The sequence below is a fragment of the Agelaius tricolor genome, unplaced genomic scaffold (assembly GCF_023055355.1).
Source record: "Agelaius tricolor isolate 1412-34295 unplaced genomic scaffold, bAgeTri1.0.p SCAF_186, whole genome shotgun sequence".
Taxonomy (NCBI): Eukaryota; Metazoa; Chordata; class Aves; order Passeriformes; family Icteridae; genus Agelaius; species Agelaius tricolor.
In genome coordinates, this window is record NW_027269446.1 from 20,061 (window position 1) to 33,891 (window position 13,831).

The 13,831-nt window shown below is 59.8% G+C and overlaps 1 protein-coding gene across 1 annotated transcript; it reads left to right on the forward strand.

Moving 5' to 3' along the window:
• The first annotated feature begins 431 nt into the window (after window positions 1-431).
• SRPK3 (SRSF protein kinase 3) lies at window positions 432-13,475 on the forward strand. The gene is made up of 15 exons (XM_071421095.1): window positions 432-796; window positions 877-985; window positions 1,125-1,212; window positions 1,293-1,380; window positions 1,503-1,609; window positions 2,410-2,569; window positions 3,737-3,762; window positions 5,660-5,771; window positions 7,575-7,802; window positions 9,211-9,311; window positions 9,964-10,071; window positions 10,811-10,880; window positions 11,400-11,492; window positions 12,115-12,906; window positions 13,336-13,475. The coding sequence occupies exons 1-14, from the start codon at window positions 634-636 to the stop codon at window positions 12,297-12,299; spliced, it is 1,638 nt and encodes a 545-aa protein (XP_071277196.1). The 5' UTR covers window positions 432-633; the 3' UTR covers window positions 12,300-12,906; window positions 13,336-13,475.
• The last annotated feature ends 356 nt before the right edge of the window (window positions 13,476-13,831 follow it).

The window sequence follows — 13,831 nt, forward strand, 5'->3', positions numbered from 1 at the left end:
CCCGAAGGGAGCAGATTTTGGGGAGGGGGTGGTAGAGAAGAGACCCCCGAAGGTTCCAGAGGAGACCCCCAAAGGTTCCAGATTTTGGGCAGAGGGAAGCAGAGAGGAGACCCTTGAAAGTTCGAGATTTTGGGGAGGGGGTGGTAGAGAGGAGACCCTTGAAAGTTCGAGATTTTGGGGAGGGGGTGGTAGAGAGGAGACCCTTGAAAGTTCGAGATTTTGGGGAGGGGGTGGCAGAGAAGAGACCCCTGAAAGTTCCAGATTTGGGGAGAGGGAGGCAGAGAAGAGACCCCCAAAGGGAGCAGAGTTTGGAGAGGGGGTGGCAGAGAAGAGACCCCTGAAAGTTCCAGAGGAGACCCCCGAAGGTTCCAGATTTTGGGGAGAGTGTGACAGAGAAGAGACCCCTGAAGGGAGCAGATTTTGGGGAGGGGGTGGCAGAGAGGAGACCCCCGAAGGTTCCAGACGAGACCCCCGAAGGTTCCAGATTTTGGGGAGAGGGTGACAGAGAAGAGACCCCTGAAGGGAGCAGATTTTGGGGAGGGGGTGGCAGAGAGGAGACCCCCGGAGGTTCCAGATTTTGGGGAGGGGTCCAAAGTCGGGCTGTGCTGGGCCCTGGGGGTCTCTGGCCCGGCCATGGGGGGGGGTCTCAGCTTTGCTGTCCCCCCCCCATCCCTCAGGACCCCCAGCCCCCCCGGCGAGGCGTCCCCAGACCCCCCCCCGGCGCCGCCATCGCTGCCCGAGTCCCTGCTGGGCTCCGACGAGGGCGAGCAGGAGGATCCCCGCGATTACTGCAAAGGTGGGGACACCCCGCTCCTTTCGGGGCTGTTCTGGGGGGGGTCCCCGAACCCCAGAGTGACAATTCCGGCCCCTCCCCAGGCGGGTATTACCCGGTTCGGATCGGGGACCTTTTCCACGGGCGCTACCACGTGGTTCGCAAGCTGGGCTGGGGCCATTTCTCCACCGTGTGGCTCTGCTGGGACCTGCGGTGAGTGCGGGGACACCCTGAGGGTGGGTGTGTGGGGGGGGTTCAGGGTTTTGGGGGGGGCTCCCTGGAATTTTATTTTATTTTTTTTTTGGGGGGGGGCGCGGCCGGGGGTTCCCCCCCTTTGCTTTCCTTTGGGCAGGAGGAAACGCTTCGTGGCGCTGAAGGTGGTGAAAAGCGCCCCCCAATACACGGAGACGGCTCTGGATGAGATCAAACTGCTGAAATGTGTGAGTGCCCCCGGCCCCCCCAAAAACCAGGGACCCCAAACCCCCCAAAATCCACCCCGTGACCCCCCCCCGTGCCTCAGGTGCGGGATTCGGACCCCAGCGACCCCAAGCGGGAGAACATCGTGCAGCTCATCGATGACTTCAAGATTTCGGGCGTCAACGGCGTCCGTATCCTTTTTTGGGGGGGTCGGGGCGGGTACCCCGAGTTTTTTTTTTGGGGGGGGGTTGGGGAAGGTCCCAGGGTTTTTCTGGGGGTTCCTTGACTGCCCCCGCCCCCCGCCCCCCCCAAGATGTTTGCATGGTGCTGGAGGTGCTGGGGCAGCAGCTGCTGCGCTGGATCATCAAATCCAACTACCAGGGGCTGCCCCTGCCCTGCGTCAAGAGCATCGTGCGGCAGGTACGGGGGGACCCCAAAACCCTCCCTGGGGCTTCACAGAGACCCCCAAACCCCTCCCTAGGACTTCACAGAGAGCCCCTCCCCGATATTTTGGGGTTCCCTCCCGATATTTTGGGCTGTCCCTCCCGATGTTTTGGGCTTCCCCCCCCGATATTTTGGGGTGTCCCCCCCCGATATTTTGGGGTGTTCCCCGCGATGTTTTGGGGCTTCCCCCCCCGATATTTTGGGGTGTTCCCCGCGATGTTTTGGGGCTTCCCCCCCCGATATTTTGGGGTGTTCCCCGCGATGTTTTGGGGCTTCCCCCCCCGATATTTTGGGGCTTCCCCCCCGATATTTGGGGCTTTCCCCCCCCGATATTTTGGGGTGTCCCCCCCCGATATTTTGGGCTTCCCCTCCCGATATTTTGGGGTGTTCCCCCCGATATTTTGGGCTTCCCCTCCCGATATTTTGGGGTGTCCCCCTCCCGATGTTTTGGGCTTCCCCTCCCGATATTTTGGGGCTTCCCCTCCCGATATTTTGGGCTTCCCTTCCCGATATTTTGGGGCTTCCCTCCCCGATATTTTGGGTTGTCCCCCCCCGATATTTTGGGCTTTCCCTCCCGATATTTTGGGGTGTCCCTCCCGATATTTTGGGGCTTCCCCCCCCGATATTTTGGGGTGTCCCCCGCGATATTTTGGGCTTCCCCCCCGATATTTTGGGCTTCCCCTCCCGATATTTTGGGGTGTCCCTCCCCAATATTTGGGGCTTCCCCCCCCGATGTTTTGGGGTGTCCCCCGCGATGTTTTGGGGTGCGGTTGCAGGTGCTGGAGGGCCTGGATTACCTGCACACCAAGTGCAAGATCATCCACACGGACATCAAGCCCGAGAACGTCCTCGTGTGCGTGCCCCAGCCCTACCTGAGGCACCTGGCGGCGCAGGCGGCGCAGTGGGCGCGGGGCCACGGCCCCCCCCGCGGGGCAGGTACCCCAAAATCGCAGGGATAAATGGGAGGGGGCACCCCAAAATAGATCCCTGGGGAGGGTACCCCAAAATATGTAGGGCAGGTACCCCAAAATCGCAGCGATAAATGGGGTGGGCACCCCGAAATACAGGGGGTAACCCGAAATGGATCCCTGGGGAGGGTACCCCAAAATCACAGGGATGGGTGGGGGGAGGGGCACTCCGAAATACAGCAGGGACCCCAAAATCTGCGGGTCAGGTACCCCAAAATCACAGGGATAGATGGGAGGGGGGCACCCCAAAATACAGCAGGGACCCCGAAATAGATCCCCCAAAATCGGCGGGGCAGGTACCCCAAAAATCACAGGGATAGGTGGGGGGGACACCCCAAAATAGATCCCTGGGGAGGGTACCCCAAAAAACACAGCATTACATGGCGGGGGACACCCCAAAATACAGCAGGGACCCCGAAATAGATCCCCGGGTAGGGTACCCCAAAATCTGCGGGGCAGGTACCCCAAAACACAGCAATAGATGGGGGGGACACCCCAAAATACAGGGGGTAACCCGAAATGGATCCCTGGGGAGGGTACCCCAAAAACACAGTGATAGATGGGGGGGACACCCCAAAATACAGCAGGGACCCCAAAATCTGCGGGGCAGGTACCCCAAAATATATCCCTGGGGAGTGGGGAACCCCAAAATCCATCCCATGGTGGGCAGGGATCCCTAAAATCCATCCCCACAGTGCAGGTACCCCAAAACCCATCCCCGGGGGGAGGGAACCCCAAAATGCATCAATGGGGTGGGGCAGGTACCCCAAAGTCCATCCCTAGGGGGAGGGAACCCCAAAATCCATCCGTGGGGGAAGGGAACTCCAAAATCTGTGAGGCTGATACCCCAAAATCCATCCCCTGGAAGGCAGGAACTCCCCAAAACCTGTCCTGGAGTGTAGGTGACCCCAAAATCCACCCAAGGAGTGCAGGTGAACCCCAAAAATTCATCCTGGGGTGCAGGTGAACCCCAAAATCCACCCCGTGTGCAGGTGAACCCCAAAATCCACCCTGTGTGCAGGTACCTGTTGGTCCCCCCCAAGACCAGGTGTGCCCCCCCCCCCCCCTGCTTGGGGGGTCCCCAAATCCCCACACCTGGGCTGACCCCGCCCCCCCCACTCCTGTCTGTCCACAGTGAGCTCAGCACCGCAGGAGGAGCCCGTGAGTGGCCTGCACACCTGGGTGTGCTCACACCTGTCCTTGCACACCTGTGTGTGTGTGTGTGCTCACACCTGTGTGTGTGTGCGTGTGTGTGCTCACACCTGTGTCATTGCACACCTGTGTGTGTGTGTGCTCACCTGTGTGCATGTGTGTGTGCTCACCTGTGTGTGTGTGTGTGCTCACACCTGTCCTTGCACACCTGGGTGTGCTCGCACCTGTGTGTGTGTGTGTGTGTGTGTGTGCTCACCTGTGTGTGTGCACCTGTGTCATTGCACAGCTCTGTGTGTGTGTGTGTGCTCACCTGTGTCATTGCACACCTGTGTGTTTGTGTGTGCTCACACCTGTGTGTGTGTGTGTGTGTGTGTGTGTGTGTGCACCGCAGGAGGAGCCCGTGAGTGGCACTGCACACCTGGGTGTGCTCACACCTGTCCTTGCACACCTGTGTGTGTGTGTGTGTGCTCACACCTGTGTCATTGCACACCTGTGTGTTTGTGTGCTCACCTGTGTGTGTGTGCTCACACCTGTGTGTGTGTGTGTGTGTGTGTGTGCTCACACCTGTGTGTGTGTGTGTGCTCACACCTGTGTGTGTGCACCTGTGTCATTGCACACCTGTGTGTTTGTGTGCTCACACCTGTCCTTGCACACCTAGGTGTGCTCACACCTGGGTGTGTGTGTGTACACCTGTGTCATTGCACACCTGTGTGTTTGTGTGTGCTCACACCTGTGTCATTGCACACCTGAGCGTGTGTGTGTGTGCTCACACCTGGGCGGGTGTGTGTGTGTGTGTGTGTGTGTGTGTGTGTGTGTGTGCTCACACCTGGGTGTGTGTGTGTGTGCTCACACCTGTGTCATTGCACACCTGTGTGTGTGTGTGCTCACACCTGTCTGCCTTGCACACCTGGGTGTGCTCACACCTGGGGGTGTGTGTGTGTCTGTGTGTGTGTGTGCTCACCTGGGTGTGCTCACACCTGTGTCATTGCACAGCTCTGTGTGTGTGTGCGCTCACACCTGTGTCATTGCGCATGTGTGTGTGTGTGTGCTCACACCTGGGTGTGCTCACCTGGGGGTGTGTGTGTGTGTGCTCACCTGTGTCATTGCACACCTGGGTGTGCTCACACCTGTCCTTGCACACCTGTGTCTGTGTGGTCACCCGGGTGTGCTCATCTGTGTGTGCTCACCTGTGTCATTGCACACCTGTGTGTGTGTTCTCTCACCTGTCCTTGCACACCTGTGTGTGTGCTCTCACACCTGTCCTTGCACACCTGTCCTTGCTCACCTGTGTGTTCTCTCACCCATCCTTGCACACCCGTGTGTGCCCTCACACCCGCGCACGCTCCCCTGTGTGCCCCCGCATGGTTTTGCACGCACACCTGTCTGCCCTTGGCCCCCCTAAATCACAGCTCCCCCGATCTAAGGACCCCCAAAACCAAGGGGATTCCACCAAAATTGAGGGAATCCCCCCCAAAACCGAGGGAATCCCCCCAAAATTGAGGGAATTCCACCAAAATCGAGGGATTCTCCCCAAAATCGAGGGAATCCCCCCAAAACCGAGGGAATCCCCCCCAAAACCCAGGGATTCCCCCAAAATCGAGGGATTCTCCCCAAAACCGAGGGAATCCTCCCAAAATCGAGGGAATTCCCCCCAAAATCGAGGGAATCCCCCCCAAACTGAGGGAATCCCCCCAAAATCGAGGGATTCTCCCCAAAACCTAAGGAATTCCCCAAAATCGAGGGAATTCCCCCAAACCGAGGGATTCCCCCCCAAAATCGAGGGAATTCCCCAAAACCGAGGGAATACCCCCAAAACCGACGGATTCCCCAAAACTGAGGGAATTCCCCAAAATTGAGGGATTCCCCCAAAACCGAGGGATTCCCCCCAAAACCCGTCCCCTCCCAGGAGCGGCTGTCGCGGGCTCAGCGGCGCCGGCGGCGGCGGCGACAGCGGCGACAGCGACAACTCCTGGCAGAGCGACTGAGGGAGCTGGAGCGGCTGCGCGACAGCGACACCGGTCAGTGCTGAGGGGGACACTGGGGACACCGGGGGGGACATTGGGGACATTGGGGGGGACAGCGACACCGGTCAGTGCCGGGGGGGACACCGGGGGGACATTGGGGGGGACAGCGACACCGGTCAGTGCCGGGGGGGACATCGAGGGGGACATTGGGGACACCGGGGGGGACATTGGGGACAGTGACACCGGTCAGTGCCGGGGGGGGACACTGGGGACACTGCTGGGGACACTGGGGACACTTGGGGGTTGGTTTGAGGTGCGAATTTTTGGGGTGAATTTTTGGTGTGAATTTGTCTGTCTGTCTGTCTGTGTTTGTTTTGGGGGTGGTTTGAGGTGTGAATTTTTGGGCTGAATTTTTGGGATGTGAATTTTCGGGGTGTGAATTTTCGGTGTGAATTTGTCTGTGTGTCTGTGTGTTTGTTTTGAGGGGGTGGTTTGAGGTGTGAATTTTTGGGGTGAATTTGTTGGGATGTGAATTTTTGGGATGAATTTTTGGGTGTGGATTTTTGGGAGGGAATTTTTGGGGTGTGAATTTTTGGGGTGTGACTTTTCGGTGTGAATTTGTCTGTCCGTCTGTCTGTGTTTGTTTTGAGGGGGTGGTTTGAGGTGTGAATTTTTGGGTGTGAATTTTTGGGTGTGAATTTTTTGGGGGGGTTTGAGGTGTGAATTTTTGGTGTGAATTTTTGAGGTGTGAATTTTTGGGATGAATTTTTTGGGGTGTGAATTTTTGGGGTGAATTTTTGGGTTGAATTTGTTGAGGGGAAGGGTTTGAGGTGTGAATTTTTGGGGTGAATTTTCGGGTGTGAATTTTCGGGGTGAATTTGTCTGTCTGTCTGTCAGTGTGTATTTGTTTTGGGGGGGGGATTTGAGGTGTGAATTTTTGGGGTGAATTTTTAGATGTGAATTTTTGGGGGGGGTTTGAGGTGTGAATTTTTGGGATGAATTTTTTGGTGCGAATTTTCGGTGTGTGAATTTTTGGGTGTGAATTTTTGGGATGAATTTTTGGGGTGTGAATTTTCGGGGTGAATTTGTCTGTCTGTCTGTGTGTTTGTTTTGAGGGGGTGGTTTGAGGTGTGAATTTTTGGGATGAATTTGTTGGGATGTGAATTTTTGGGGTGTGAATTTTTGGGAGGGAATTTTTGGGGTGAATTTTTTTGGAGGGGTTTGAGGTGTGAATTTTCGGGGTGTGAATTTTTGGGATGTGAATTTTCGGTGTGAATTTTTCTGTGCTTGTTTTGAGGGGGTGGTTTGAGGTGTGAATTTTTGGGATGAAATTTCGGGTGTGAAATTTTGGGGGATGGGTTGAGGTGTGAATTTGTTGTGGGTGTGAATTTTTGGGAGTGAATTTTCGGTGTGAATTTTTGGGGTGGGAATTTTTGGGGGGGGTTGAGGTGTAAATTTTTGGGGTGAATTTTCGGTGTGAACTTTTCTGTGTCTGTTTTGAGGGGGGTTTTGAGGTGTGAATTTTTGGTATGAATTTTTGGCGTGAATTTTTGGATGTGAATTTTTAGGATGTGAATTTTCGGTGTGAATTTTTGGGATGAATTTTGGGAGTGAATTTTCGGTGTGAATTTTTGGTGTGTGAATTTTTGGGGTGTGAATTTTTGGGGTGTGAATTTTCGGTGTGAATTTTCGGTGTGAATTTTTGGGATGTGAATTTTCGGTGTGATTTTTTGGTGTGAATTTTTGGGATGAATTTTCGGTGTGAACTTTTGGGATGAATTTTGGGTGTGAATTTTGGGTGTGAATTTTGTCTGTTTTGAGGGGGGGCTCTCAGATTTCTCTTTCCTCCTGCTGCAGAAACCCCCCCGGAGGAGTTTGGGGGGAGCCCCCCGAGCGGGGCCTCGTCCTCGGGGGTGCACACGCTGCCCGCGGGGGGGGGGGGCTCCAGCGATGGATTCTCGGGGGGCTCCCCGGGACCCCCCCCCCGCCGCCCCCCCAGCCCCAGCTCGGCCTCGGATTCGCTCTTCACCCCCACCTCGGGCTCCCTCATCTCGGGGGGCTCCGAGGGGCTCCCCAAAACCCTGGGTCAGTGCTGGGGGGGGGTTTGGGGGGGATATTTGGGGTTGGGGGGGGTCTGGAGGGGGAATTTGGGGAGAATTTGGGGGGAATTTGGGGTCTGGAGGGGCATTTTGGGTAGGGGTTTGGGGGATATTTGGGGTCTGGAGGAGCATTTTGGGGTGGATTTGGGGGATATTTGGGGTTGGGGGAGGGTCTAGAGGGGGAATTTAGGGGGAATTTGGGGTCTGGAGGGGCATTTTGGGTGGGGCTTTGGGGGGAATTTGGGGTTGGGGGGGGTCTAGAGGGGGAATTTGGGGTGGATTTGGGGGAAATTTGGGGTCTGGAGGAGCATTTTGGGTGGGAATTTGGGGGGAATTTGGGGTCTGGAGGAGCATTTTGGGTGGGGGTTTGGGGGGAATTTGGGGTTGGGGGCGGTCTAGAGGTGGAATTTGGGGGGAATTTGGGGTCTGCAGGGGCATTTTGGGTGGGGGTTTGGGGGATATTTGGGGTCTGCAGGAGCATTTTGGGTGGGGGTTTGAGGGGAATTTGGGGTAGGAGGGAGGGTCTAGAGGGGGAATTTAGGGGGAATTTGGGGTGTGGAGGAGCATTTTGGGGTGGATTTGGGGGATATTTGGGGTTGGGGGAGGGTCTAGAGGGGGAATTTGGGGGGAATTTGGGGGGAATTTGGGGTCTGGAGGGGCATTTTGGGTGGGGGTTTGGGGGAAATTTGGGGTTGGGGGGGTCTAGAGGTGGAATTTGGGGTGGAATTTGGGGTCTGGAGGAGGATTTTGGGGATATTTGGGGTTGGGGAGGTCTAGAGGTGGAATTTGGGTTGTATTTGGGGGAAATTTGGGGTCTGGAGGGGAATTTTGGGTGGGGGTTTGGGGGGAATTTGGGGGGAATTTGAGGTCTGGAGGGGCATTTTGGGGATATTTGGGGTTGGGGAGGTCTAGAGGGGGAATTTGGGGTGGATTTGGGGGAAATTTGGGGTCTGGAGGGGCATTTTGGGTGGGGGTTTGGGGGGGCTCTAGAAGGGGAATTTGGGGGGAATTTGGGGTCTGGAGGAGCATTTTGGGTGGGGGTTTGGGGGGAATTTGGGGTTAGGGGGGGTCTGGAGGGGGAATTTGGGGTTTGAGGGGGTCTGGAGAGAGAATTTGGGTGGATTTGGGGGATATTTGGGATTGGGGGGGTCTAGAGGTGGAATTTGGGGGGAATTTGGGGTCTGGAGGGGCATTTTGGGTGGATTTGGGGGGATTTTAGGGTTGGGGGGGTCTGGAGGGGCCGCTTGGGGTTGGGGTGGGAATTTGGACTGGGGGCACTGGGGGACACTGGGGGCACTGGGGGGCACTGGGGGACACTGGGGGGGCACTGGGGGGCACTGGGGGGGCACTGGGGGTCCCAGGTGTGTCCCCAACGCCCCCAGTGTCCCCTGCAGGTGAGGGGGGGCTGCCGGGGGGGCAGGAGAACCCCCTGGACCCCCGAGCTGCCCCCAGGCTGCGAATCAAAATCGCCGACCTGGGCAACGGCTGCTGGGTGGTGAGACTGGGATGGACTGGGAGGGACTGGGAGGGACTGGGAGGGACTGGGGGGGACTGGGAGGGACTGGGATGGACTGGGAGGGAACTGGGAGGGACTGGGAAGGACTGGGAGGGACTGGGGGGGACTGGGAGGGAACTGGGAGGGAACTGGGATGGACTGAGAGGGACTGGGAGGGACTGGGGGAGACTGGGAGGGACTGGGGGGGACTGGGATGGACTGGGAGGGACTGGGAGGGACTGGGAGGGACTGGGGGGGAACTGGGAGGGACTGGGAGGGACTGGGGGGGACTGGGGGGGTCACTGGGGGTGAGGGTTTGGTGGTGTTCGTGTGGGGTTGGGGGGGTTGAGTGGGTTCGGGGGTGTTTTGGGTCTGGGGGTGTTTTGGGGGTGGTTTTGGGTTTTGGGGGTGGTTTTGGGTCTGGGGGGGGTTTGGGTTTGGGGGGGTTTGGGTCTGGGGGTGTTTGTGTGGGTTCTGGGGGTGTTTTGGGTCTGGGGGTGTTTGTGTGGGTTCTGGGGGTGTTTGTGTGGGTTCTGGGGGTGTTTTGGGTCAGGGGATGTTTTTGGGTCTGGGGGTGTTTGTGTGGGTCAGGGGCTGTTTTTGGGTACCTGGGGCTGTTTTGGGTCAGGGGTGACCCCCCCGTGCCCCCCAGCACAAACACTTCACCGAGGACATCCAGACCCGGCAGTACCGGGCCCTGGAGGTGCTGCTGGGGGCGGGGTACGGCCCCCCCGCCGACATCTGGAGCACGGCCTGCATGGTGAGGGGGCCTGGGGTGGGGAGGGGGCGCCCGGGGACCCCCGGGGGGGCAGGGGCTGCCCGGGGACCCCAGGGTGAGGAGGGGGCTCTGGTGGCCCCCATGGAGGGGAGGGGGCTCTGATGGATCCCATAGTGGGGAGGGGGCTCTGATGGATCCCAGGGTAGGGAGGGGCTGCCCAGGGACCCCAGGGTGAGGAGGGGGTTCCCATGGACCCCAATGTGGGGAGGGGGCTGCCATGGATCCCATAGTGGGGAGGGGGCTCTGGTAGCCCCCATGGAGGGGAGGGGGCCCTGATGGATCCCATAGTGGGGAGGGGGTTCCCATGGACCCCAATGTGGGGAGGGGGCTCTGATGGTCCCCATGGTGAGGAGGGGGTTCCCATGGCCCCCATGGAGGGGAGGAGGGGGCTCTGGTGGCCCCCATGGAGGGGAGGGGGCTCAGAGGGTCCCCTATGGAGGGGAGGGGGTTCCCATGGCCCCTGATGTGGGGAGGGAGCTCAGATGGCCCCCAATGTGGGGAGGGGGTTCCCATGGCCCCCATGGTGAGGAGGGGGCTGCCATGGACCCCAATGTGGGGAAGGGGCTCAGATGGTCCCCATAGTGGGGAGGGGGCTCTGGTGGCCCCCATGGAGGGGAGGGGGCTCCGATGGTCCCCAATGTGGGGAGGGGGCTCCGATGGTCCCCAATGTGGGGAGGGGGTTCCCAAGGCCCCCCCAGACCCTCCCCATTTCCCCCCACAGGCGTTCGAGCTGGCCACGGGCGATTACCTGTTCGAGCCGCACTCGGGGGAGGAGTACAGCCGGGACGAGGGTGGGCGGGGCCACGGGGTGGGCGGGGCCACTGGGTGGGCGGGGCCAGGGGTGGGCGTGGTCTTGTCAATGGGTGTGGCATGATGTGGGTGTGGCCACTGGGTGGGCGTGGTCTCGAGGCTGGGTGTGGCCTCGGGGATGGGCAGGGGTGTGGCACATGTGGGCGGGACCTCCCCAAACAAGGCTCTAAAAAGGGGTGTGGTGTCTGAGAGCCAATAGAGAGCTAAAGGGGTGTGGCCTGACCTAAGAGGCGTGGCCATTGGAGATGGGGTTTCAAACAAGGGGTGTGGCTAATAAGTGGGTGGAGCCACCATGGTGTGGCAGCCAATGGACTGGGGGGTTCACCAGGGGGGCGTGGCCAAGTGAACACCCCCATGTAGGGGTTGGGTGAGGAGAAGGGATTGAACCAGTGGGGTGGGCATGGCTAAAAGAGATTGAATCTGAGGGGTGGGCGTGGCTAAAGGGGATTGAACTAGGGGGTGGGCGTGGCTAAAAGGGGCGTGTCCGACGTTGCCCGCAGACCACATCGCGCACGTGATCGAGCTGCTGGGGGAGATCCCGCGGCACGTGGCCCTGGGCGGGCGCTACTCACGAGAGTTCTTCAACAGGAGAGGTGAGGGCGGGGCCGGGGGCGTGGCCAGGGAGGGGTGTGGCCGGGCAGGGCACCTGGGGGCGGGGTTAAGGGCTGGGTGTGGCCATAAATGTGTGGTGGGGGTGGGACAAGGTGGGGTTATGCAAATGAAGGGGCGGAGGTGGTGTCATACCCATAGGGGGTGTGGTCACAGGAAAGGGGGTGGGGCTTGAGTTCAGCAAGGGCATGGGCTGGGGATGGGGTGGGGTTTGTCATTTATAGCCCCACCCATGAGCGGAGGGGCGTGTCCTGACTACCCCCATCGTAAAGGGCGTGGTCACATCCTGACCACACCCTTAATTGGGGTGGGGTCCCCTCTGAATTGGGAGATGTCTTGACCACACCCTTCATTAGGATTAGGGTGGGGCCACAGTTTCGGGACATGTCTTGACCACACCTATAAGGGGCGGGGCCACCTCATCATTGGGATGTCCTGATCATAATAAGGGGCGTGGTCACCGTTTTGGGGCATGTTCTGACCACACCCTTCACAAGGGGCGGTGCCAGGATCCTCCCTGCCCCTTCCCCTTCTGGGTTTGCATGCATTACCCACGTGTGGGCGTGTCCCCCCGCCGGCCCCGCCCCTGACCCCGCCCCTTTCCAGGTGAGCTGCGGCACATCCGGCACCTGCGGCCGTGGGGGCTGCGGGCGGTGCTGCAGGAGAAATACGAGTGGCCGCGGGGGCCGGCGGCCGCCTTCGCGCGCTTCCTGCGGCCCATGCTGGCCTTCGAGCCCGCCCGGCGCGCCACGGCCCGGCAGTGCCTGCAGCACCCCTGGCTCCGCCCATAGCCCCGCCCACCGCCTCAATAAACCACGGGTGCGTTCATTGGGGTGTTCCATCATGGCCCGGCAGTGCCTGCAGCACCCCTGGCCCCGCCCCCAGCCCCGCCCACCGCCTCAATAAACCACGGGTGCGTTCATTGGGGGTCCCATTATGGCCCGGCAGTGCCTGCAGCACCCCTGGCCCCGCCCACCGCCTCAATAAACCACGGGTGCATTCATTGGGGTGTTCCATCATGGCCCGGCAGTGCCTGCAGCAGCCCTCGCCCCGCCCATAGCCCCGCCCACCGCCTCAATAAACCATGAGTGTGTTTATTGGGGTGGTCCCATGCTGGGGGTCACGGCCCAGCAGTTCCTGCACTATCCCTGGCCCCGCCCCCAGCCCCGCCCACCGCCTCAATAAACCACGGGTGTCTTTATTGGGGGTCCCATTATGGCCCGGCGGTGCCTGCAGCAGCCCTGGCCCCGCCCACCGCCTCAATAAACCACGGGTGTATTCATTGGGGTGTTCCATCATGGCCCGGCAGTGCCTGCAGCACTCCTGGCTCCGCCCATAGCCCCGCCCACCGCCTCAATAAACCACGGGGGTTCAGGGGGTACTGGGGCGTTTATTGGGGTCCTGGGGGGGGGGGCGTTGGGGGCTTCCTGAGGTGTTTTTTGGGGTCCTCTTGGGGGGGAGGTTTGGGGGTTCCTGGGGTGTTCATTGGGGTCTTTTGGGGGGGGTTTGTGGTGGTCCTGAGGTGTTCATTGGGGTCCTGGGGGGGTTCCTGGGCTGTTCTTTGGGGGGTCCCACGCTGCCCTTCGAGCCCCCCTGCAGCACCCTTGGCCCCGCCCCCAGACACGCCCACCTCCCCAATAAACCACAGGCGGCTCCTGGTGGTCCTGGGGTGTTTATTGGGGTCTTGTGGGGGTTCCTGGTGGTCCTGTGGGGGATTTGGGGGGTTCCTGGTGGTCCTGTGGGGGATTTGGGGTGCTCCTGGTGGTCCTGAGGTGTTTAATGGGGTCCTGTGGGGGGCTCCTGGTGGTCCTGGGGGTATTTATTGAGGTCCTGTGGAGGTTTTGGGGTGCTCCTGGTGGTCCTGGGGTGTTTTTTGGGGTTTTATGAGTGCTCCTGGTGGTCCTGTGAGGGGTTTGGGGGGCTCCTGGTGGTCCTGGGGTTTTTATTGGGGTCCTGTGGGGGGTTCCTGGTGGTCCTGGGATGTTTTTTGGGGTCCTGTGGGGGTTTTGGGGTGCTCCTGGTGGTCCTGGGGTTTTTATTGGGGTCCCATGGGGGTTTGGGGGGCTCGTGGTGGGACCCTGGAGTGCGCTGTGGTCCTTGGGGGGGTTCCCAGAGATGATTTTGGGGGTCCCGGGGGGCTCCTGGAGGCGTTTTGGGTCTCGTGGGTGTTTGGTGGGGGCTCCTGGGGGTGTCCCAGAGCAGAGTTGGGGTCCCTTGGGGGGGGCATCGTGGTCCTAAAGGTCCTGGGGGTGCTTTGGGGGGTCCCAGGGGTGCTTTGGGGTCCCAGGTCTGTGGTCCTGGGGGGGCCTTGGGGTCCTGGAGG